We start from the raw sequence: 25,829 nt of genomic DNA, 5'->3' as shown, positions 1-25,829 counted from the left end.
TATTACTTTACAGTGTCACCACTTATCTCTCCTGAATGAAATACAAATGTATTTAAAATATTTATATGTAGATACACAGTGGAAATATCCAAATGACTGATGATAGAATATTGAACTATTCATAACATTGGTGTACAAGTTCAAATATAGTGAACACCATGTGATCACCAAACCAACAGAAGTGTACAGGAAACTAGGTAAATTGAAAATGATTATCATGGTTTCCCATGTCCCTTAAATATGCTTTGTGAATTTCCTTATTTCAGACATTTCATAAACAGAATTATTTAGTATGTGGGTATTTATTACCTTGGCGTTATGTTTTCAAAATTCTTTGTATCTGTTTACTTTTTTTTTTAAGCTGAATAAAGCTGTTGTGTAGATATGTTTACTATCCATTTAAAGGTTACAGTTTGGGTTTTCAACTTTAGATTGTAACACTATAAATATTCATAGCAATTCTCCCTTACCCTGCTTTGCCTTCAACTGAGGTCCAAAAAGAACAAAATCTAAAATACAGACCTAAACAGTTTCTAACATCACACTGTTATACCTATTTCTTATTGTACTGAACTCATAACTTTTATCCTGTGTAGCTGGGGCTTAACATCTGTTACAATGATCTGTGTTTATGGTAGCAGGACACTGGACAAGTCTTGTTCTTTATAGGAAGTTTTAGAAGAACAGGCACTACATTTAAATATACTATTTTAGTTATACCAGGAATCTTGTGGTTCCATATGAATTTAAGACCATCTTTTTAGTGTGTGTACACCCAAAGTGGGAATTGCATAGGAAGTGTATACGATGTGTAAAACAAATCTCGAGAATGCAGTCCTTTCCCAGTGCTCCCCGGTGCATGAACGTATCTTTCATTTTAGGCCTTTGATTTCCTTCAGCAGTATCTTATAGTTTGTTTTCTGTTCTGTTTCAGTTTTGGTACTCCCATAAATGGAATGCTTAATTTCATCTTTGGATGTTATTTTCTATATAGACAGTCATGTCATTTGCAGCCAGATATAATTTTAACTCTGCACTTGGGATCTAAATGTTTTTGTCTTTCCTGCCAGATTGTCCTGGCCAGAACCACCAGAATGATGTTTAAAGTAGGAAGGGCAATGATGGACATCTTGTCTTCGGTCTTTTATCATTAAGTGTGATGCTCTGGGTTCTCACTGATAACATTTACCAGGTAGAAGAAATCCTTCTGGGTTGGCCAGAGAAGAACATCATTTATTTTGTTAGTATGGTCCATTTCACTAATCCTACTTGGTCGGGATAATTGGATCAAATTATCAATTTTTGCAATCAAGTATGTTTTTGAAAGTTCAACATAATGAGGCATACATACGTGTGTTGTATCTTTACTGGCCCTTAAGGTAGAAGAATAAAAATCGTAGTTTCACTTTGTATTGGACTACTGGGAAGGAATCTCCTCAGAAAACGAAGCCTGGAGGCTGTCCTGGCCTTCCCTTGGGTGGTGAGAATGGGCCACAGGCTGCAAGGGAACCTATCCCTAGCCCCCAGTTTAAATTTTTTTTAATAATCCTTTTGTGATTTCCTATCCCAGTGGAGAGGATGTAAGCATAAATATACTCAGGATTTTACCATTTGCTAAGGAGGTTATTTTTGTTTCTGTGAAACATTTCATTCCAGGTAAAGGATTCCATGTGAAGTGAACATTCCCATTTGAAGTTATTCCTTCCTTACACCACTTATTAAAACAGCGGCTATGCTAAAGCCATGTAGATCTTTTTAAATATTTTTCTTATGTAAAAAGACTAGAAAAATAAGATAGCCTTAAATGTGGAAATATAATAAAAGCAGTTTTAAAAGATCCATTTTTTCCAACCAGTATGTTAAAAAGTTTATTTCAGTAACATTGTAAGGCAACAATTAACCCTCAACAATTCAGCAAAGAAGTGAAAAGAGATGGACCAGACACATTCTTCCAGTAGCTTCCTGAGTTACATAGACTCTTGTGGTCCAACCTTCTTCATGGTAAAACCTTGGGGGAATCCTAGACATTTAATGCAGCTGCTAAATTGGAAACACTTCTTAGATCATTCTTAAATACTGAGAACTGTGACGTCACAATGCTTTATACTCCTCCCTCTTCTGCTTATATTTACACGCATCAGGAGGAAAATGCATTACTTAGACTTTAAAAATATCTTTTTAGAAGTGAATTACTCAAATGATCAGATAATCTTTAAAAGGGGAAGTTACTGATAACTACAGAGTGTGCTTATTAAAAGCCATGGATACTGTATGTAAATACTTGGCCATCTCTGGCCTTTAAGCATGCCCTGAAACTGAGCATCTTGTTACTGGGTATAATACCAAGTTTCATAATGTTAAAGAAAATAAAAACTGTTTGCATAGAGATATAACCCAAAGGCAAAAGGAAAACCATGATTATGCCAAAAAGGACAATGGCACCCTGCCAACAGGAAAGAAATACGAGAACACCTTGTTTTTATATGCTTCCTCGGCATGTTTCCCGCCTCTCCCTGTAATTTCTAGTAATCAGTTTCAGTTAAACCAGGAACAGAACAGAAGCCTGTATTTTGAAATACATTAAGCTATTAGTACTATTACTTGTTTCCATCAGCTGTGGTTCTGCAAATCTTAAGTACTACCTGACAGATAATACATCCATAGCAGGAGCAAGACACTTGAAGCAGCACTGATATGATTTCTGTAAGTTCAGCAAAAACAGTGGCTCCCACAGTCCAGTGTGAATACATGTGACAGTCAGCACATTACCATTCAGCTCTAGCTGCAGCCCTCATATCTGCATGGGCCTAGATAGTTTTTAAGGACTTAGAGATTAAGCAGGCATACAAGGAACATGATTAGAAACTGACATATCACACAAGCAACTGTAACAAAGTTTTCTCCTGCAGTGTACACTTAACTATGCTCTTGCTGGAATTCAGATGGTTCTGAGGGACACCCTTCTGTTCCTAAACAAGTATATTTTGTTTTGTTTTTGCTTTACTATGGCTTTTCTTTCAATTATATTTTGGGCCATGTTTGTTGACTAACTCAAATTTGTCTTTTTACACTTGTTAATGTAAAAAGGAAACTAGCAAATTGTAGTGTTCATTTCATCATTTCTGTCACCGCAGAAACCTAGAGAAGCCACAAGAGGCACTGCTATGACATGCCTTACAAACTACATCTCTGTCTTCAAAATAAAAAGTACCCTTAAACCTTACTGCTGCTTTCCTGCGGGATCTCAACACCAACAGATACAGGTATAGTTTTCTCATTCCTGTGTAAACCACAACCTCAGCATCAGACAGCCAGTCTCACTAACAACAAGTTATAAGAACTTAGTCACCTGCTAGAAAACAGAAAACCCAATGTAGCAATAAAATTATGTTCTAAAAGATTAACCTTGTATAACAGAGGATGCCTATAAAACAAAGAGAATAAATATTACATAGAATACCCCACCCTCTTCCTCTTTGACCTCAGAATAGCCATGCTAGCAACTCAGTGCTCTGGGGAAGAAGTAGTTTGGGTCTCATTTGCGAATAGAATAGCCCAGGAGCTGTGAGAAGGGAATGTAGCTCAAAGATGTTCTCTTCCTAAATGAAAGGGATATGTCTGAGAAGAAAGCAGACAATGAATGCTACCTCGGGAAAATGATCCACAAGTGGCTTCCAGGGCTCAAACTTCACACACTAAATCACCCTAATGGCTGCCTGAAGAAATAGAGCATGTGGGGCTTCCTTCTTCATGACAGTCAATTTCCTGTGGCCTGCAGTTTAAGCAAGGAGAGCCACTATCCCAGTGAGTGGTAGTTTCCCCGCCATCCGCTGATAGCAGTGGACTTACCTATCAACAGTAGTCTAACGGTGTACATCTTTCTTGTTCCTCAGAGGAAAGCTACTCAAGTGTGTTGTGAGTCCTTACAGTCATATAAATGACATGTATGAATGGCAGTATCCGCGTGTGCTTAAGTGCCAGAAAACTGGAATTTCAAGTGACAAAAGGCCAGGCATCACTATCCCAAAGTTTAACCCATATGGTACATGGCCAGGAAGAGTGTTAACCCAAAAGCTCTTTGAACATACGCTCATTAAAATTCAGTGACAAATATCCATGTGACATGGGAGAGAGTGTCCCATGGAATGTCCAAGGGACACGTATTCAAAGTCCATCGCACGATTAAAACACAAAGAGACTGTAGGTACAAACCCACGCAGAGGGAAACACCCAATCCGGGAACTTCTCCTTCAGAGCATCGAGCTGAGAAGATCTCTTGTCTTCCCCTGATAGATAGTGGGCTGCAATGGCCACCGTGACCATTCCTTCAGGCTGTTCTTCTGACACCTGCTGGAGAAAGCCAGTTAGTTCACTAAAGTCAACACACTGAACTCCAAGGTGGCTGACTGCTATCTGGCAGCCTGGGAAATTCTCACCTGTACTTCTATCCAGAATTGCCAGGCAGAGGCCTGGAGTCCATGGGAGTAAAACACAAAGTAGTCCCCTCCTCTGCTTGTGACTGGAGTGCCGTTGCCAAGAGACCACTGAGAGAGTGTTGATCCTTTGTGGGTTCGAACATAGAAAGACATATGGCTTGGTCCTGTAAGAGGAACATTCCCATCAGTCAGCAGTGACAAGCATACTGTCATGGTTACTCTGTGCTGTGACTTTAGGTGGACTCTCCACAAGGCAGGAGGTTTACCAGCTTAGACGTCGGTATCTAGCAACAAGGTTAAGTAATGAGAAAACAGAAAAAATCTAAATGAGAAAAATAACTACTGAGGAAATTTACCTAATCCCCAGTCCACCCCCCAGAAAAGTCTGCAGCTGAAGAAGACCTGAAAGCTAATTGGCCTGTGGCTAGTTCCTTAAGGCTCTCAGTGTTTAGATTGTGGTAACTAATCAACCTGACTCAAATCCACTACTTACATGTTATCAGAAAAGTCTAGGATAATTTGGCCAAATATCAAGGAACTATTTAGTATTGCCAGATTGACACAAAGTTAGTCATTACTTTTCCACAATGGACAATTCATCAGAAAGGGAAATAATCCCGATTTGCTTATTGAAGAATAGCTTGAGATGCCTATGAGGCTTCCAAAGACCCAAAATGCTCTGCTAAGAAGTCTGAAGTCATTCTGCAAGCAGCAGAACTTCATTAAGTTTTCTTCAGGTAGAACTGACAATCAAATGTCGTAGATCAGCTGACATCACTGTGAGGGAAATCCTGGAAGACTGAACATGGGAAAGGGAAATGTCAAGTCTTCGGGTCAATGGGTATCTGACTATGAACTGTATCTAATACAAAGATTTTTCAGTAAGGCTCCTTAAAAGTCATAACCAGGGTGGGCAATGGTGGCACACGCTTTTAGTCTAGCACTCGGGAGGCACAGACAGGCAGATCTCGAGTTTGGGGCCAGCCTGGTCTACAGAGTGAGCACAGAACAGCCAAGACTACACACAGAAACCCTGTCTCAGAAGGGGGGCGAGGGGGAATAAAAAGTCACAACCGCCAAGTGGCACACTCCAATAATCCCTCAGGAGGCTGAGGCAGGAAGACCATGAGCTAGCTTGTCCAAAAAGTAAATAAAGGCAAAATAAACCTAAAGGAAATAAGCTCTAATCATCTTAAGAAGCAAAGAAGTGTTACAGGACTTACCTGTTGCTTTTGAGACCAACTTCATGTACTCCCAAGGGGTTAAACACAGATTTATTGCAAGTTCACAGCAACCATTAAGATAAGTTTAATTTGGGGTTGGAGAAAATGTTCAGCCATTAAGAGCATCTGCTGCTCACTATTTTACTTAGCTAGCCTAAAGTTCCATCTATAGAACGGGTTGGCCTTGAACCACTGGAATTAAGTGTGCACAACCATGCCCAGCTAGTATTTTTTTAATATTTATTTATTATATATACAATATTCTGTCTGTGTGTATGTCTGCAGGCTAGAAGAGGGCACTAGACCCCATTACAGATGGTTGTGAGCCACTGTGTGGTTGCTGGGAATTGAACTCAGGACCTTTGGAAGAGGAGGCAATGATCTTAACCTCTGAGCCATATCTCCAGCCTCCCCAGCTAGTTTTTAATTAGCCTTTGTATCTGACTAAATTGCTTATGCCCGGAATAATGACAATGGGAAAGAAAGGGTTATAACATTTTATAAATAGTTGGTCAAGTATGGTGGCACACCTGTAACCCCAGCAGCAGTAGGCAAGACAGAGCTACAGGTAAGACCCTGTCTCAGACAAACTAAAGGCACACCCACAAAGCAGTACAGTGCTGTTGAAACTGAATTAGTTGTAGATACACATTTCAAACTCTAGGGCAATTACTAAAAATGACAGCAGGGCTAAGAGAGATGTCTTAGCAGTTAACACTTGCTGCCCGTTTCTGAGAACAGATGTTAGTTCACAACAGCCTTTAACGCCGATTCCTGGGGATCCAACACTCTCCTTCGGGCCTCTTTGAATGCCTGCAAACGTATGGCATACATTGACACACACATGCAAATACAAAATTTTGTTTGGTTTTTGAAAACAGGGCTTCTCTGTGTAACCCTGGCTGTCCTGGAACTCACTATGTAGACCAGGCTGGCCTTGAATACACATCACAGAGATCTACCTGCTTCCCATGTGCTGGGATTAAAGGTGTGAAACACCACTGCCCAGAACAAATCTTTTTTTTTTTTTTTGAAAGGAACCTATAAAATGGAGTAGTTAATAGCTCAGTGAAAACTACATAAGACATAAAGAGTGGAAGACAAAATGAACAAAGACAAAAATATTAATCCATTTAAACTGGGTCATAAAACCCAACTAAGTACTACCTGTAAGAAATCCTCTTTAAATATGAAAACACATAGATTAAAAGTAAATGGAAGGTGCTGGAGATGTAGCTCAGTGATAGAGCATTTACCTAATATGTAGACAGCATAAAAAATATATGTTGATAGAAAAATACACAACTTTTAATTCACATTAACCAAAAGAAAGCTTTGGGGACCTACTGTTGACTCGAGCAAGGAAGTTTTTCATTGTACTGGTAAAAAGGCAATTGTATAAGATCAAAAAGTAGTCAATAAGGAGATACAGAAATACTTAAAAGTATATGCACCTAACAGCAAAGCCTGAACATGGGTATGTGCATTCAACAGGAGCGGCTCACGGGGAGCATGACCCAGCACTGCATCTTCAGCATCAGCAGACCTTAGCACGCTTATAATAGAAGCCATGCAAACAATGATGTCTTGGCTCAAAATGAGATTAAACAAACTGATGTCATAAAAGAAGCTGGAAAATCCTGAATTATTTGGAAATTAAAGAACACACTTCTGTTAACAAATGGGTCAATACAGAAGTCTCAAGGGCTGGGATATAGTTCAGTGGTAGAACACTTGCCTTCCAGGGTGAAGTTCTGGTACCAAGTGTCAGAAAGGGTTTTGATTTAGTATTTTGAACTAAACACTAAAACACAACTTAAAGTCTGTGGGCCCTAGCACCAGCTTCATAAACTATGGTCCACAGCACCTTACAGGTTGTATGACTCAATGTACGTGTGTGTTGGGGGGGGGGGTGGGAATCAAGGGAAAATTAGTAACAGTAAAAGGTTTCTGAATATGCAACAACCAGAAAAAATCAAACATTGTGATAGTCTGAATGAGAATGGCCCCCATAGGCTTGTATAGTTGAATGCTTGGTCCCCAGTTGGTAGAATTACTTGGCAAGGACTAGGAAGTGTGTCACTGGGGGCAGGCTCTGAGGTCTCAAAAGCCCACCATTCCTACTTAACGAACATCTCTGCTTTATTCTCGTAGACCAAAGAATAAGCTCTCAGCTACTGCTCCAACACCATGCCTGTCACCTTGTTTTACTTCCTGACGGTCATGGACTGACCCTCTGGAACTATGAGCCCCAAACTAAATGCTTTATTTTACAGGTTGTCTTGGTCATAATGTCTTACTTAGCACAGCAACAGAAAATTAATTAGACAAACATGTAATGAATCCAAGGTATTTATAGAAGTCTTCACCTATGAGGCACTCACTCCATGACTTAAACACAGCCTTGGATCTGAACACACAGTTTAAGACTTTGTGCTGTGGATGCAGCTGAAACCAAATGCTGGCTGAAACACATTGGCTCAGATTTGATATTCATTAGGTTGTAAATTAGTATTTATATTGTCTGTACAAAATATTCTTCTTTTGCAGAAGCATTAATAGTGATATAGTCATACACATATTTTTACCTTCATTTATCAGCATATAACTTATCAAACCTGACTGTCTTTAGACTGGAATTTTTTAAGACTTTAATTTTTAAGCTTGCTATTTGAGTTCCTGACAAGTTTCATAAAGACTTGTTAAATGAATTTTGTCTTCGGATTAGGACAAAATATTACAATTTCTGCAGTGGCCGCAACCATACTTCTGCCATTTGTACTACATATTTATTTGGAGTGGCACTCCTAGCACTGATGACTATAAAGTCAACTTTTGGAATTATAGAAGATGCTCTAAATTCTACAACATCAAGTACTCAAGATGTAATTCTTCATGTAAAAAATAAATGAGGACATCCATCTCCCCAGTGTGCGAACTTGCTTTTGTTATTAGTAACTGGTAAAATTATATGCACAGCAAAGAACTTTTAAAATAAATTTCTCTGATTTATTATCAGTAAATTGCTAATTTGTATACCTATGTTATAGCCCCAGAGCCAAATAAAAAGTTCTCAGGTGTAAAAAGTTACAGGTATAAAAATTTTAAGAAACCTTAACCAAGAGCATAAGCAGTATTCAAAAGGAATTTTATAGCACTGAACGTATATATTAGGAATAACAATTTAAGGAGGTAAGGCAAGCTTCCACTTTACGAGAGAAGAAAAATAACAGTAAGCTAAAACAAGCAGGACAAAAGAAGAACCTAACTGGAGAGCCCAGGAAGCGAGGCGAGAAGAAAGGTGGCTCACCTGCCGCCTCGAAAGTCAGCTTCATAGAGCCCCAAGGTGTCTTCTCTTTAGATGCCAGTCTGAAACGAGGAGGATTTCTTGGAGAAATTTCTGGAGCCGGAAGATACCAATTTTTCCTAATGGAAAGGTAGCATTAATATTTAAGGGGCCTTTGTAACTGACAGGAGTTCAGAATGAATACACAAAGGGGTATGGAAAACACCTAATGAATGTGTAAATGAGGCCAGCTCCTGATGCCTGCACTGTGTAATCAACCCTTCCGAACTTAACACTAAGGAAGTTAAGGGCTGGAGAGATGGCTAAACAATTAAAAAGCCCAGGCTGCTCTTGCAGAGGACCCAGGTTCAGTTCCCAGCATGAACATGGCACCTTACAGCCACCTGCAACTCCAGAACCAGAGATTCAGTGTTCTCTTCTGGCCTCCAAAGGCACAAGGCATACATAATGCGCATAAATGCAGGGGAAACATACATAAAGTGCATCTTTTTAAAAGAACAGAAATTACCTATGCAATTCTACTATCCATCCTGTTTCCTCTGATGCAGTCTTGAGAGGCCAACTCTAAGAGCATCTCAAGCTAGGATGAAACTGTAACTGTTTGTATCATATTGGGAGGGTCACCCTTTCTAACTAAGGCTTCTTGAAGAAAGACTTCTTAAAACTATTCTGCTGAGTCCATTATCTGACTAAAGAAATGAAAATTTTGTAGTCTTATTACAAACAAGCATTTTTTTGTAAATGTATTTTTTTGGTTCTTTGTAAAGCATTGCAAACACTTGACTGAGTTAAAAATAAGGTTCAATTAATAAGGGCCCTGAGACATTGATCGAATTTGGGAACTAATACCCAACCTTAAGCAAAAAGTAATGACCAACCTGACCAGAAAGTGCACTGGAAGATACCAAGGGAAGCCACAAAGTGGGGCATCCTCCTCACAGTGAGCTCGGATTGTATCATTGATCTCAGGAATGTGAGGTGTTATGTGAGATATTCCAGTATAGTCAAACCCATTGATCCATATTCCAGAGTCTCTTTTTACTACGTTTCCTTCCAAGTCATGAAAAGTTCTACTCATGTGCTGAAAAGAAGAAGACTAGTAAGGAAACTGTTTTAGCTTCTCACCCACATTCCTACCCCAGTTCAGAATTGATTAGAAACGGAAAACAAAAAGGAAACTCAGTAATTACTAGGTCACTCTTAGTGAGCTTTTTTCTTTTAAAGTAGATGACACATATGTAAATGAATGTTTTATTGTAAATTACAAATATAGTTGAATGTATATTTAAGTTATATATAAAACTTGGCTGGGCACTGGTTGCACAAACCTTTAATCCCAGGAGAGGCAGACCAGGCAGATCTCTGAGTTCAAGGCCAGCCTGGCCTATAGACCAAGTTCCAGGAAAACCAGAGCTGTTACACAGAGAAATCCTGTTTTGGGAGTGGTGGGAGGGATTACAAAAAAACTGATCAGGGACAGTGTGTGTGCTTGGGGTCTCATTTAATCAGAAGGCTGAAGTGGAGGACCATTTGAGCCAGGAGTTGAAGGAAGTCTAGGCAATTCTGCAAGAGTCTGTCTCAAAAGACAAAACAGTCTGGAGAGATGGTTAGTAGTGGTCACAGCATATACTGCTCTTCCAGAGGACCCTGGTTCAATTCCAAGAACCCATCCACATCAGCTGACTCAAAACAACCTGTAACTCCAGCTCCAGGGAATCCACACCTTCATTCAGATACACATACCCACACAGACACGTGTACATACTTAATTAAAAATAAAATATCTCAAAAACCCAGATGACAAAAAATTGAAATTCTATTCAAATTTAAGTTAGAATTCCTTCCAGAAAAAGACTGAAAACAAATCATGGGAAGCACATGTCTATACCCACACATTTCCTCCTCAGTGCATTACATGAAATTAACCCATGTGCAGAGAAAGACAGGTACGGCACATACCACATGTCAGTCTTACTGTCCCAAAGGCTTACAATTCATTTAAAATAGCTACTCAGCAGAAGAAAACAACAGCCTGAAGTCAGGGAACAGCATAGGAAGGGCTTCCGTGACATGGGCTGGCAAACTGAAGCACATGTTGGAACTCAGGGCTACCAGCTTTGGGTAGAATATCACTACTTTTACTCTATCAAAGGTTATCAGTGATAGAAATTTGCATAGCTGGTAGGGCCTAAAATAGCTATTATTTTGCCCTTCATGGGAAAAAGAACCCTCCCCCCCCCAAAAAAAAAACCATCACAGTCCTTTTAAAAAATAAAAATGTAGGGGCTGGAGAGATGGCTCAAAGGTTAAGAGCACTGACTGCTCTTCCAGAGGTCCTGAGTTCGGTTCTCAGCAAACCACATGGTAGCTCACAACCATCTGTAATGAGATCTGGTGCCCTCTTCTGGCCTGCAGGCATACATGCAGACAGAACACTGTATACATAATAAAATTTAAAAGTAAAAAATAAAATAAAAATGTAGCTTTTCCTAAATACTGCTGCCATAGCTGGAACAACTGGCATGCCACTGAAGCCAACACTGGGCCGCCTTAAAAGCTGTTATACAAGACATCACTGTCCTTTGAGACTACAGCTAAGGGCTGTTAAGGGCTGTTAGGATTCCTTTCAAAATCTCTCAAGTTGAAATATTTTAATTTTTCAGACCTTGAGTAATTAATTACCTAAATTATGACTCAGTGTGACCACTCTACAACCTCTATCTAACAAAAAGGGAGATGAAGCTCTGGCTATACAGTAGCACTTAAGAGGTTTTGGAAAAAGACCTGAAATCCAAAGAAAGCCCTAAACTTCATTTTAATAACTCCTTTTAGGTTGTTTTCATCACATACTACTTTAAATGTTTCTAAGCCTCAATTTTACTAGCAATTTTTAATGTCTATTTTATTTTGTTAGTAATAGTTTAAGACTTAGCCAACAGATATCTGTGCAATTTGTATTTTTAAATTCTCATGATTTCCAGCTTATATAATGCATGTTATATATACATACAAACACACGTGTGTGCACGCACACATCATGGAAAGAGAGTCTAGCTAATAAGAATGCCCACCGATGGTCAGTGTTCTTTGTTGTCTTATACACAAAGAAATCTAAACCAACTAAACTATGTCAGCAGCAGAAAAGCCAGTTTTCCTGTTCACTAGTGAAGCTCAAAACACACGCAGCAAGTTTCACCTCCTGATCTCACTGCCCTTACCTGAAGGAACACTCTCTTCGGCTTTGGATTCGCAGGGCTGGAGCTGTATGGAAAAAAGGCTCCACCGCAGACGAGGAGGAACGAGATGGCACACAGCAGAGTGAGAGTCAGCATGGTTGTCTTTGTGCTTTTCACAAGATAGATGAACTTAATCTAAACACAAGCACAAAGACAGAAAAATTATAAATTCATACCATTGGTAGAGAAGTGTTTTATTTATTTATTTTTTTTATTTTTTATTTATTTATTTTTTTAAGGGTTGTTTTATTTTAATGACTGATCCACCTAAGGCCACAGGCAGCCCACTATGTACAGACTCGAGGGAAGCTCTATTTCTTGGTCTCTTCCTCCTTGGACAGAGTCTTGATGATCTCCTCCTTTTTGGCCTGGAGGCGCTCCTCCCGGCGCTTTCTTGCTTCCTTGGTCTTAGACCTGCGAGCCTCAGCCTGGTCAGCCAGGAGCTTCTTACGGGCCTTGTCTGCCTTCAGCTTCTGAATGTGCTCCATGAGAATCCGCTTGTTTTTGAAGACATTCTCTTTGACCTTCAGGTAAAGGCTGTGATACATATGGCGGTCAATCTTCTTGGATTCACGGTATCTCCTGAGGAGGCGGCGCAGGATCCGCATTCTTCTCATCCAGGTCACCTTCTCGGGCATTCGGGCATTGGCAGTACCCTTCCGCTTTCCTATGCCCATATGCCTGCCCTTCCGTAGAGCCAAAGTGTTTTTCCGGCAGCGAGCCCGGGAATGGACAGTCACAGGCTTCCGGATGATCAGCCCATCTTTGATCAGCTTCCGGATCTGCTGACGGGAGTTGGCATTGGCGATTTCATTAGTCTCGTTGGGGTCCAACCAGACCTTCTTTTTACCACAGCGCAGGACGCTAGAGGCAAGCCTCTTCTGTAGCCTGAGCATACTCATGGCTGCGGACGCAGCAGCGAAAGGGCTAGAGAAGTGTTTTAAATGACCTTTTTTAGTGGGTACTGTAGTGGGTAGTGACACGCAGGTAAAAAAAAAAAAGCAGTAATCCCTCAGGTGTTTCCATACTAAGTGAGAGTCTAGAAAATGGCAGATACCATCAACTGGCCAGGACGGTCCTTTGTGACAGTGGACCTGAAAGCAACAGGAGAATGGAAACAAAATACAATGATGCTGTGCTCGAACATCAAAGGAAAAAGGACCAGAGTCCATTAGCAGTCAAGCCAGCACCTTCTGAGACTCAACCTACACAGCAGACACCACTGAACTGAACCCAACATGGCATCAAAGCTGCCAAACTGTCAAAGGTAAGCTTGTGTGCCCAAGCACGTGTTTCAGCAAAATTCAGATTCCATCTCCAGTGCTTATAACATGCTAATGACAGTTGGAGTCATATACTAGCTTTTACAAGTTGCATTTGAGGGAAAACTACATTATGAAACAGTAGTGTCCTTTAAGTTAACCATTGTAAACACTAAACAAGGAATCTGAACTTGGGACAGTAAACGTGATTCTCTCAGTTGCAATGTTGGCATCCAAAAATATACTTAGTTTTTTTTTTTTTTTTACACTGTAACCAAAATAGCAAATTGAAAGAAAAGTGAACACAAAATGCATTTCTCAGGTCTGAGAAACTATCTAAAACTAGCTCCTGCTTTTGTTTCATCTTCCTGCCTACATCCTAAGCTCATAAAGAACATGAATACAAAGATATTTTCATAGAGAGGAACATAAAAAATATATCAAAGTCTCTGCAAAGTTAAAGAATCAAATGAAGAAGCTAAGTGTGGTAGCACAGTCCTGTAATCCAGCACTTGATAAGTGGAGGCAGGAGGTCATCTCCAGAAAGTTAGGCTAGCCTGGGCCAAGTGAGACCTTGTCTCAAAACACAGAAATGGGCAGTAGAACTGGGAATATGGCTCAGCGGGTAAGAGCGCTCACTAGGTACATAATCCCCTGCATGCATTTAAAAGTCAGCACTGGTGGGGTAGAAACAGGCAGATCCTAAGAGCTCATAGCTTGGCCAGCCTAGCTGAAAAGCAAGCTTCTGGTTCAGTGAGTTATTCTCTCAAGGAAATGAGGCAGGGCCTGGTAGGGGAAGGGCCTGGTGTCACCCTGTCCCTCAGAATGTCATTCACTACCACACGTATACAACACACATTAAAAGTGAAAGGGGGGGCATATAGACCCTGGTGCAGCCTCTGTGAACTATGGCTGGGCTGTTTGTGCATCTCCTGACCCCAGACCATCAGGCCTATTTCAGCTCTCAGCAAGTGATAGAACCGTTTACCCAACAAAGCATAACTCTAGGAAACATGATGACTTACCACTTAACAAGAGGTAACTGTTTTCTAAAATATCCATGTAATAAAGCCTCACTGACTAGGCACCTTCTCTGCAGTAAAGATTATGGTTCAGTGTTCTACCCAAGGAGAAACCTCACAGTTAGAAGCCAGTGTCTTCAACACCATGACACATAAGAAAACAGAGAGAGAACTCTAAGAGCGCCATTTCCAGTAACGAAAGGAAATAAAGTTGTTTGTTTTAGGGGAAGAATGCATCACCACGTCCTTTACGTCTTCCTGGTATACTGAACCCACAGACATTGACCCTATCTTTAATTTTTTTCTTAAGTGCAAGCAACATAAGTTCACAGAATCCAGTACAGCTAAAGTCATAACATATATAAAAAATAAAAGCAAACCCAGTTTTCCTTACAAAATATGAGGAAAGAATCATCACACAGACAGCCAAAATGGAGGCTAGCACAACATCAGGAGGGATTTCCGAACCGCTTCTTCCAAGGATAGGAGTGAACATCTCAAATACAGCCCAGATGAGATACAGTCCATACATATATGGGATAAACAGCCCCAAAAGGTAAAGAGCAATAAATCTTCCTTGGGCACCTAGAAAAAAGAAAGATTACAAACCTATGAAAGTCTATGATAAGATACAGGGCTCATTTCCACAGGGCTCACCCACTCTGGCACCTGACAGAAACAGTCAGGTGTGACTCTAGTCCCTCGGACATGTGACCTAGTGCAATTCGACATTTTCATCAGGGAGGATTAAGTAATATAACAGTATATGTTCAAAAACATGAGCGTGGGATGGGGTATAGAGCATAAGTTGTTTTGGTTTGGTTTTTCGAGACAGGGTTTCACTGTAGCATTGGAGCCTGTCCTGGAACTAGCTCTTGTAGACCAGGTTGGCCTCGAACTCACAGAGATCCACCTGCCTCTGCCTCCCTAGTGCTGGGATTAAAGGCGTACGCCACCACCGCCTAGCCAAGATAAATATTTACATGACATAAAAATTAAATATTTTGAAAAGCCAACTGATTAAGTAAATAATCTCTAGGTGCCTTGCATTTTTAACACAGTTGTCATGTTTATAAAAAACCAAAATTATCCTACCGTGCTTCTTGAAGTCCTTGTACACGCAAAGCTTTGTGAGCAACGGAAATGCTACCCAGATAGCACTCATGAATGCAGAGCAAAACCCTTGGTAAGTGAGAGCAGCAAGGAAAGCACAATGTACAAACAATGAGGTGTCAAAAAACACTTCTCCCAGATACTGGTTGCTGACATTCTGAAAGAAAGAGAAATGCAGTCTTGTTCACAGCCATTCATAAAGATCTCTTATTACAATTTCTTCAAGGTCAAATGCATCTTATTTTCAGCAGGGTCAGCTCTTCAAACTGATGGAGGAAACACTGCTGCTCCCGCCAGATGGGAGTGGTTACGACTGCTGCACAGGACAAGGCAATCCTGCAAGATAAACAAGGCAGCAGCAACACTGCTCTTTCTATCCGAGGCTAGGAAATGTCCCACAGTAAAAAGATTCCTAAAGGCATCCATCCCCTATCTTTTTCTGCTTCTGCAACTTCCAAACCCTGTTTCAAGCAATCTAGTGACCCACGAAGGACACTGCCGCTGCTGCAGCATCGGAGCGCACTCATCCAACCGCCCACCTTCACGGCAAGGGCCACGGTGGAAGTGTGGCTCTCTTTCCTCTTTCCTATTGCTATTTCATCTTCTTTGTCACCTTTTTCTACTCTTGATACTTTCTTACACATTTGAAGTTCCTTTTAAAAGACACAGAGTCCAGGGGCACCTTATACTATTTGAGAAAGAAAGGTACCTATGGAATTTCAAACATTTTAACATATGCCAAAGAGATCCCATCAATGCAAACCTCGAATTGTAACTACAGTGCATAGACATCAAAGAGGGAATGGCTCGCCTTTAGGCTTCTTTTTCTCTCTCCATTCTCATTTCTGACTCCAGAGACCCCACTTTAAAGTTCACTTGCAAACAGGTTTGAGTTGTTGAATACTTAGGTAGGTCCCAACCCTGTGTTAACAGGTGTGATCTTAAAAGAAAATAATTCCCAGAACTCAACCTGAAGGCTAGATGGGCGATGCACACCTATGGACCCAGCATTTGGGAGGCTGAGTCAGACGCCCTCAAGTCTAAAGCCGGACTAGGCTACAGAGCAAGATTATTACCCAATCTGGGAACACGATGAGACTCTGCCTCAAAATATTCAGAACACTAATAGCAGTAGTAATTCACTCTGAACCTAAACGCACTCAAAGAGCTTAGTAAGGAACACTGAAGTTACTGAGCATGTTTTACAGTACATGCCAGAGCGGAACAAATGAAATCTGCGTTCATCCACACCGCTGTTGGTCCCTCCCTCCCCCGTCCTTTTCCAATACAGTTAGTTGTCAGAGTTCTCCTACTCAATCACAAAACCACTCAACTCTGTCCTGCTAAGAATAGGTTAATAGTGGTCTAACTGATTTTTAGGGCCAAGCTCCAGTTTCACCCTGGCCCCCTTCTTGTGTGTCATGGTTTGTATCCCCCTGTCTTCACTGCACCAGACTTTTTTCTTTTACTATGGCCCAAATGTGTCTTGCACATTCCCAGTTTTGACTGATCACAGCCTGGTCTCTATCAGGCATTAAATGCTTCTAAAGCCCCATTCACATGTTACCATCTTTGTGATGACATGATAACATCTCTTAATTCAAAACCCACATCTCTTGCCTCTGCATTCTGAAAGCACTCTATTCCACATGCACAAAATACAAGAATCACTCTAATTTCTACGTCTTACCAAATGAAGCTGAACGCAAAGAAGGGATCCCATTCTCATGGAGCACTCAGCTAAGAACCTGAAACAACCAGGAAGATTGGCGGTACAGGCCTGCAATCCCAGCAATCCAGGAAGCGGAGGTAGAAAGAGCACATATTCAAGACCCACCTGGGATACAGTGTGAGCTCAGGGCCAGCCTGAGGAAATTTAGTGAGACCCTGTCTCAAAAGTAAAAGCAAAAAAGTGGGGCTTGGGAAAGAGTAAAGTGCTCAATACACAACCCTATATTCCAACCCTACAGTCCACATAAATGAGCTGGGTAATCCCAGCTTGAGTAGGCAGAGAAACACGCGTAGATCCCTGAGAATCTGCCAGTCAACCTAGCCCTAATAAGCAAGGCCCAGGCCAGTGAGAGACCTGGTGTCAAACAGCAAGGTGCTCCTTTCTTCCTTGACTGTTCCAGGCCTGCAGCCACCAAGAATGACACTGTAACAATCCAGACAGGGGAGCTCATGACTAAGCTGCCCCAGAGGAAACAAACGATCACTGATGCCCTTCGCCCCGGGAAGACAGGAGCACCAAAGGCAGAGATTTAGGGAACTCGAGACAAAATGTACAAAACCACACCAGATGACATTTTGGATTTGGATACAGAACATATATATTGGTGGTGCAAGACTAAATGGCTTTGTTATGATTTATGAGTCTTTGGAATATGCAAAGAAGAATGAGCGTAAACACAGACTTACAAGACATGGCCCCTATGATAAGAAAAGACCTCTAGAGAACAGCGAAATGAGCACAAGAACAGAATGAGGGGTGGGGTGTGCAGGGCCTGGCTGCTGCTGACAGAGAACAAACGGAGTAGAGCCTGCATTTCTGAGGAGGACAAATAAACTAAAACCTTCTTTGTGAAGGGGTAAAAAAGTTGATAGCTAAAGAGGAACACTTGAGGTTGTTCTGACCTTCACACACGTGTGTGTGCACACCACACATATACATGAACACCCATGTACATGAATATACACCAAAAAACAGTAACGAGAGGGCCAAGAACCCAGATTAGTGCAGAGCACTTGCTCAAGCATGCGCAGAGCCCAGCACTGTCAAAGTAAATGCGTCCCTGTGGAGTGAAAGCTGAGCACGTTACCCTTCCACTGCCTTCAGCACTGCGTGCTGTGGTCATTCTGCTGCCATCAGTAAGAGCGAGTGGGGTTCCGCTCAGATCTCTTCCCACCAACAATATTCAACCACACTCGGATTTACACAGAGACCCATGCTGAGAACAGGCGTGTGATCCTGAGCCTAGTGTGATTCTTTGGGATACTGAAGCCACTCTGAGAAAAGTATCGCAGCCACATCATTTTAAAAGCTGCGAAAAACACAGCTTATAACTTCACCTTGAATTCTGCATCCCAATTCTCAGAATAAGAAAACTCCAAGAAATTAACACCATGGCAGCATCTGCTATAGCCATGCTAAACAATTTCTAACAGACCTGAAAGACCAAACACAATAAATTTCACTTGTTCGTCCTCAGTTCTTGAATGCAGAAAAAAAAAAAGAAAAAGAAAAAAAAAAACCACATCAGTCACTTACCACATAATAAAATCTTTTTGCAAGGGTATGTATAAGTATTATTTTGGCCACTGTCGCAGTTCCATACAGGCAAACAGCAATATAAAAGTGGTTGTACCATGAGAGAGACTGTCCAATGAGAGAGATGAACACTGCAATAATGAGAACGGTGACGAGGCTAGTGAACCAGCCAATGAACGTGATGGCAAGTCCACATAAGAAGTCTCTCGGGTAGTCAGCATCTGATGAACAGAAAACCAAAAGGTAACGTCACCATCTTGATCAAATCATTACAAAACCAGTTAGCAGTGTTAAAGGGGTAAATATTAAAACAAACCGTATAGCACGAGAAGGATATCAGAATAAAGGATGGTATTCAAGGAGCACACCAAGATCCAAGGGTATTAAAAACTCCTGATGTCGTACAGGAACAACCACTTACCCTCCTTACTAGGGAAAGAGAAGGGAATCATCATCAGCTTTGTGATGCTGTATCAAAATATTAGCAAGGATATTCAAAAGGCATATAAACACTTGCTAAAAGACAGTGCAACAGGGCTGGCAAGATGGTTGAGCAGGCAAGTACCCTTGCCATACAAGCCCAACAGCCTGAGGTCAATCCCAGACCCCACCGAACTGAAGCCCACAATTGGCCTACTGAGTTCACACAAACACACCATGGCACACTACCATGCACACACACACTAATAGATGAATAAATAAATGTAAAAGTGTTTTAAAAGATGCTAATACTGGAAAACAATGACAGGAGAAATAACTAGTGATAAAAAACTATTTAAATTGCCACTAAATACTTATATTGAATAACAATTTAGACTCTGCAATAGTTCAAGCAGAAATGATTCAGGTAAAAGGGAACAGTTTAACCAGAAGCGCACAGTGCTTCCATCTTCTGAACTGTGCTGGCGGCCTGTGTGTGGGGTAGAAGACTTCACAGGACCTTTCACTAACAGTCGGTCTACAGGGCCAGCAGAGCAGGTCAAGCTGATGACCTCAGTATGACCCATGACCCACATGGTGGGAGGAGAGAGCCAAATCCCACAAGCTGCCCTCTGACTTACACACCTGAGCATGTGCCCACACCCACACATAAAAAACATACATATTTTCAAAAAATAAAAAGTCAACTTCTACAAACCTTTTTTTTTCTTTTTGGTTGTATGTAAATTTTACTTTTAACACAAGCTAAAAGATTGAAAACAGTATAAAATATTACTGAATTTCAAGAAACATTAAATTTTGTAATTAGTGAGTAGGGAAAACATTCTAACAGTTTTCTTCTTTTTTCTCGAGAAGTACACATGGCAGCAGCACTCTGAAGTTTTGTTGGTACACTAGTAACTTCACATCATAGAGACTACACAACCATGAGAGCTGGACGGCCGACAGCTCACGCAGCGCACGGAGCAGCTGCCCACAGATCCCTGCCTCCTATTAATTTGCCAAGGCAGACAAATCAGCTAATTTTCCCAGCGTCAGGGTGAGTGCATAAGAACTGCTGACTTCACCACCCCTGGAAGTATAATGAGCATACGAGTTCAATACTTACCTAGGAATTTCTAAAAAATATAAATCAAGTAATATTCTAAGATGCTGTACTTCCTGGGAAGAAGCAAAAGCAATAGCTCAAATCTCTCCAGCAAATCCCATCCCCATTCCAGTACCCACACCCTACAGGGAATACTTACTCCTGTGTTTGGGCTGCAGCAGTTTTTTCCCCAAGTACACAACGACAGCCATGACCACCATGTAGTTTATTATTGAGCCAACACGAGAAGGATATGCAATGACAAGGAGGCCAAACACATCAAAAAAGACCATGTTCCCATGTCGATACTCAGATGAAGAAGCGAGCATGTCAGATGTAGCTAGGTATTTAAGAACTGCTAAAATGTTGTCACCTTTTAGTAAGAGAGACAAGAAGGTCTAGTAAGCCAGTAGACCGTGACTTACACATCCACGCACAGCAGAGCTAGGTCAGGCACCCTTCCTACCTAGGTGAGGCCCTGCTCCTGCTCCTCTTCCTCTCCAATTAGAAGCTCAACCTTGGCCCTCGATTACAGCTATTCCCTAAGATGAGCTATATATACAACCCCAAAGCTCCACTTCAGGCCTTACTTGTGGAATACATTATAGCCTCACAAGACCTTGTTCTCAAGACTAGAAATTCAGCGTTTTTAGAAACAGACAAAAGCCTCCCATGAAGTCGGTCAGCACAGAACAAGTTATTAAATCATATTAAGAGATATTGGGGGGGGGCAAAGGCAGGAGGATTGTGAATACAAGGCCAGCCTACCTTACACAGCACATTCAAAGCTAGCCTGAGCTATACAGCAAGACCTTCTCTTAGACAAAACTATTTCCAAAATGGGCTGGCGAGGTGGCTGTGGAACCAGTGATGTAATGCTTTCCTAGAATGCACACACAAGGCCTGGGTTTGCTCCTCAGGACTTCAGGGTGACAAACCAGAACAAATAACAATAAAAATAGAGAGAAATCCACTGGTCTTGAATTAAAATAAATATAAAATATAAATATAAAATAAAATAAAAATATAGAGAAATCCTACCTCAAAAAAAAAACAAAAAACAAAAAAATATTTTTAAAAAACTGGAAATCTAAGCCGGGCAGTGGTGGCGCACGCCTTTAATCCCAACACTCGGGAGGCAGAGGCAGGCGGATCTCTGTGAGTTCGAGACCAGTCTGGTCTACAGAGCTAGCTCCAGGACAGGCTCCAAAGCCACAGAGAAACCCTGTCTCGAAAAACCAAAAAAAAAAAAAAAAAAACTGGAAATCTTAAAAGGTGAGCCAGGTGTGGCAACGTAAGCCTGTAGTCCTAGCGTCTTGGAGCAGAGGGCAGGCGCTGACAAGCACTGGGCACTGGAGCCCACACAGCAAGTAGTAATGGTGGGACCTAGCTAAACAGAGACTGCCAGACTGACACAAGTATGTGCATGAAGAGGGGAGGGTTCACACACACATACACACGCGCACGCACACACACTGTCCTGGGTGAGAGACAATCCAAATCAAATGCACGTACCTACTTTCCCAGCTCCAGCTCCCCTCCTTTTGTTTCTACCTTTGGTCCGCATCAGTCAAGGCTCTTCCTGTTCTATACATATGGCTGTCAGAATGCTAACTCCGCACCCTCCGCCCCACACTGCACTGTCAGACATTAACACTTAAAATCTCCTTAGTGAGTTCACTTAGAGACTCAGGCCTGCAACGATTCCTTATTCCTTTATTTCTGAATTAAAAAAAATTATTTAATCACATTTTATTTACTGGAGGTGCTGCACACCAATGCACACACCTAGAGGTCAGAGGACAACTTCCCGGAATTGGCTCTCTCCTTCCACCATGTGAGTCCCAGGGATCCAACTCGGGCTGTCAGGTCTGGCAGCAGGGGCCTTTGTCTGCTGAGCTGTCTCATCAACCACTGGTTTTCAATGCTAGGATTGGAGTCCAGGGCCTTGCACATGTTAAGGAGCACCCTGCCACCAAATCCTTGATGGTTTTTGAGGCCATCTACAATTTCCATCCCACATTATGCTTCAGCCTTATCTTCTATTTATCTAAGAGCCTCCACCCCCATGCCCCACCCTGTTTCCTCCTTCCCCCATGCTGTGCTCTTACTTAAAATGTCATCTTCTCGGGCCAGGCAATGGTGGTGCACACCTTTATCCCAGCATTTAGGAGGCAGAGGCAGGTGGATTTCTGTGAATTCTAGGCCAGCCTGGTCTACAGAGCAAGTTCCAGTACATACTCCAAAGCTACAGAGAAACCTTGTCTCGAAAAACAAAACAAAACAAAAAGTCATCTTCTCTCCATAGCCCAAATCCCCATCAACTCTTTAAGGCTCAAGTTTGTCTCCCTATTGCCTGCAGCTCTCCGGGAAGCACTGCAATGCTCTGTGCTAGGTAAGGGCCTCATCCGTCCCCACCACCCTATCCTGGCCCATGGTGTCATTCTCTACTCTCAGCTGTGCTACAAACCCTGATGCTACCTCCAATCCATGGCTGTCACGTTAGCTGCATTCTTTACTGTTCAACCATCCTGCAAGCCTGGGACCAGCCCTTCCAAATCTCAGTAAATCCCCACCACAGCCCTGAGCCACTCCTTTCTAAGTGATCGCAGTGACTGTAATTGCTAAGTCAGACGGTAAAGACTAAAATTCAAGCCCTCGTCTTTCCAACACCAAGCCTAACTCATTCAACCACATACTGTCTCTCAATCACACAGGCAATAGAATGCACTTTCTAGACATTTCATTATCGTACGTCAAAAGCCAAACCTGTCAATACCGACCTGCTCTCTGAATGGAATCTGTGAGGATTCTGTCCGCTGTGTCATACTTGGTGTGATATATGTATCCATTTTCAATAAAAGCTAAGTCTATTCCTAAGACAGACAATGGAAAAAGTCATATTACTTTAAAGATCGGACTTGTGTTAGGCCTGTTTGTTTAACATATTAAATTCTAAAAGACAAAATGGCAAAGCATGAGATTAACTGATTTCTGTCATATTCATGAATGTCATAAACCCTTTTCTGTTCTTACAAAAATCTATTACTACAGTCCATAATTTAAAACATAATAATTAAATAAGCAGTTTAAGCCACATATTAGAGAAGAAAGTTTGGGGGATGGAATTTGGACAGTTAAGAGCAAAATTTAAATTTCGAGTAAACTGTTCAAGTCGCCAAAGGAGTTGGAAAAGTAAGACAACAGCATGGGAGTCAAAGACCCTGAGGATTCTTGGCATCTTTGGGAATGAAGTGCTAACCAGTTCTTTCCATCACCCACTGTGGTACGCAGCACCCTACAGGAGGCGGCACTTAGATTATGAGGGTGTTTTTAAAGGATAGCATAGAGAACTCCACTTTGGTGAGTCAGAAGATAAAGCCCTCACATACAGTGTCCTCTCAGAAGCTATTACAATCTTCAAGAAGTAAAGTTTCCTTTGAATACAACAGCCTGTGACCACTGACAGAATACCTGGAATGTTTCCAAAATCCCTGTAGATTCGGAAGTCAGTATCAGAAGGAATGATTCCACTCTGAAAAACCTCCTGAGCCACCACAGAAGCAAATGGGTGTTTGGCTGCTGAAACATAAGCCTGGACCAACCAAGGATTTTCAGGGCCTGAAACGAAACAGACAACATAATATAAGGTTAACCAGATAGCTCTTTCAGCGCAGCCACACTCGGTCAGCCGACCAAGGAAATGTGAGCAACAGCTAGCAATGAGTACAGGGACTCTTTCAGGGGTGATGGAAATGTCTTCGGAGCTGGAGGGACTGCTCCGTGGTTAGGGTTTCTGCTGCTCAATCATGAGGACAAGAGATCAGTTCCCAACACCCGTGGTCAAGGGGCACACAGACACCTGTAACTCCAGCTCCAAGGGTGTTTGACCTCTTCGAACCTTTCTGGGTACCTGCACAGACATGCACACACCCATTCACAAAGAAATGAGTACACACACACATAAACATTTTCTTTAATACTCTAGAATTATGATAGTGTACACAACTATGTGGAAATACCTAAAAGAAAAAAACACTGAATTTTAACATTAAGTAAGTGAACTAGAGGACATTTAAATTATATATTGATATAATAAGCCATGATTTAAATATATATATATATTCTAAAGAAGACTGCTGTTACAAAATATCACAAGGAAATCATGTGTGTATGTGTTCATGTGCATAAATATACATTATTAAAATATCCTAGAAGGATGTAGAGCAAATTATTACACTGGTTTTCTCAGAGCGCTGCGAATGCCACAGTTTCTTATACTCAGTTTGTAGAGCCTGAATTTTTCAAAATGGAACATATATTAATGGTTTAATCTGTTTAAATTTTATAAGTTTGTATTTTATTAACATCATTCAAAAATGATGCCAGCAAGCCTTCCTGACTCACTACAGTGCTGGCCTGGTGGGCCACTGTTTCTGCCATTAAGAATGACTGTTCCAGCCACCGAAAGTTCCCCAAATGAGCATTTCCCTCTGAGATGACAATGGAGCGCTGGAGAGTACAAACTGTTCTGTCTGAAAAGCCAGGGCAGGACAAGTTTCACATGCACAAAACAGCTGAGGATGGCCGTCTGGCACACATTCTCAAACACAATCCATCTGCTGGCCCGAGGGCACTGTCCTCTTGGTTAAACACAGAAACACTAATAGCTTTCCAGAAGACAGCACCACAGGAGAGCTGGTCGTCTACAGGCAGCGAGGGGCATTCTCTCTGGGTGGGAGAGCACAGAACAGGGTGCTGGGTCATACACTTAGTTTATAGTACACGTCTGGCAGGGGAAATATACGAGGCACACTGCTGTCTAGAACAGCCTGGGAGTTTCACAGCAGGCGAGACTCACTGCACTCCTTGATTAGAGCTATGCTACCCCTTTTTCATTTGGGAGCTGCTGAATGTGTTCCTCCTACCCTGGATGAGATCCAAGAAATGAGGTGGAGGGGTGCAGAGCAGCTACCTCTCTCTGTAGATATTAAAGTTCAGCTGCTTCCTGCTGATTAAAGAGAAAATAGAAAAAATTGAGAGTTAAATAAAAAATCTTGCTGTATCTCACCTCGTGACCTTGAATCTCAATCTCTCTCTCTCTCTCTCTCTGTGTGTGTGTGTGTGTGTGTGTGTGTTTGAGGCAAGGCTATTTAGCCTTGGCTGACCTGAACTCCCTATGTAGACCTGGAACTTGGAGATCGCCCAACTCTGCCCACCATAGGCTGGGGTTAATGGCCTACACCACCATCTTGGCAACCCTGAATTTCCTAAAGGTGTAACTGAAGTACAATACAGATCCATCTTGAGAGTAAGAGTGTAAAGTAAGTTTGAGAGAGTAGTGGATTATGGTACTGTTTAGGTTACAAAAGCACTTAGCGTAATTTCAAACCTTAAACAGCAGCATGCCTCTTGAAGATGCTAGAGAAAGTCT

The 25,829-nt window shown here is 41.6% G+C and overlaps 2 protein-coding genes across 5 annotated transcripts in view; both read right to left on the bottom strand.

Moving 5' to 3' along the window:
* The window catches only part of Ermp1 (endoplasmic reticulum metallopeptidase 1), a 46,654-nt gene that overhangs the window by 8,760 nt on the left and 12,065 nt on the right, over window positions 1–25,829 (bottom strand). Inside the window, exons 5-15 of one of the 4 annotated variants that reach the window (XM_057779188.1) lie at window positions 23,870–24,016; window positions 23,179–23,271; window positions 20,556–20,768; window positions 18,868–19,088; window positions 15,582–15,756; window positions 14,881–15,071; window positions 12,185–12,337; window positions 9,845–10,047; window positions 8,970–9,085; window positions 4,437–4,600; window positions 4,213–4,350 (exon numbers count right to left, since the gene is read on the bottom strand). In XM_057779188.1, coding sequence (XP_057635171.1) covers window positions 4,213–4,350; window positions 4,437–4,600; window positions 8,970–9,085; window positions 9,845–10,047; window positions 12,185–12,337; window positions 14,881–15,071; window positions 15,582–15,756; window positions 18,868–19,088; window positions 20,556–20,768; window positions 23,179–23,271; window positions 23,870–24,016 — 1,814 coding nt within the window. Of the gene's footprint in view, window positions 1–39; window positions 4,351–4,436; window positions 4,601–8,969; window positions 9,086–9,844; window positions 10,048–12,184; window positions 12,338–14,880; window positions 15,072–15,581; window positions 15,757–18,867; window positions 19,089–20,555; window positions 20,769–23,178; window positions 23,272–23,869; window positions 24,017–25,829 lie in introns of those variants that run through there. The other 3 variants (XM_057779189.1, XM_057779190.1, XM_057779193.1) reach the window with 3 other exon arrangements.
* On the bottom strand, window positions 12,499–13,120 carry LOC130880245 (60S ribosomal protein L19-like). Its single transcript, XM_057779194.1, has one exon. The coding sequence runs from the start codon at window positions 13,102–13,104 to the stop codon at window positions 12,514–12,516; it is 591 nt and encodes a 196-aa protein (XP_057635177.1). The 5' UTR covers window positions 13,105–13,120; the 3' UTR covers window positions 12,499–12,513.

This window comes from Chionomys nivalis, chromosome 8, assembly GCF_950005125.1.
Source record: "Chionomys nivalis chromosome 8, mChiNiv1.1, whole genome shotgun sequence".
In the NCBI taxonomy this organism is placed as follows: Eukaryota; Metazoa; Chordata; class Mammalia; order Rodentia; family Cricetidae; genus Chionomys; species Chionomys nivalis.
This window is presented reverse-complemented; position numbering and strand designations above follow the sequence as displayed.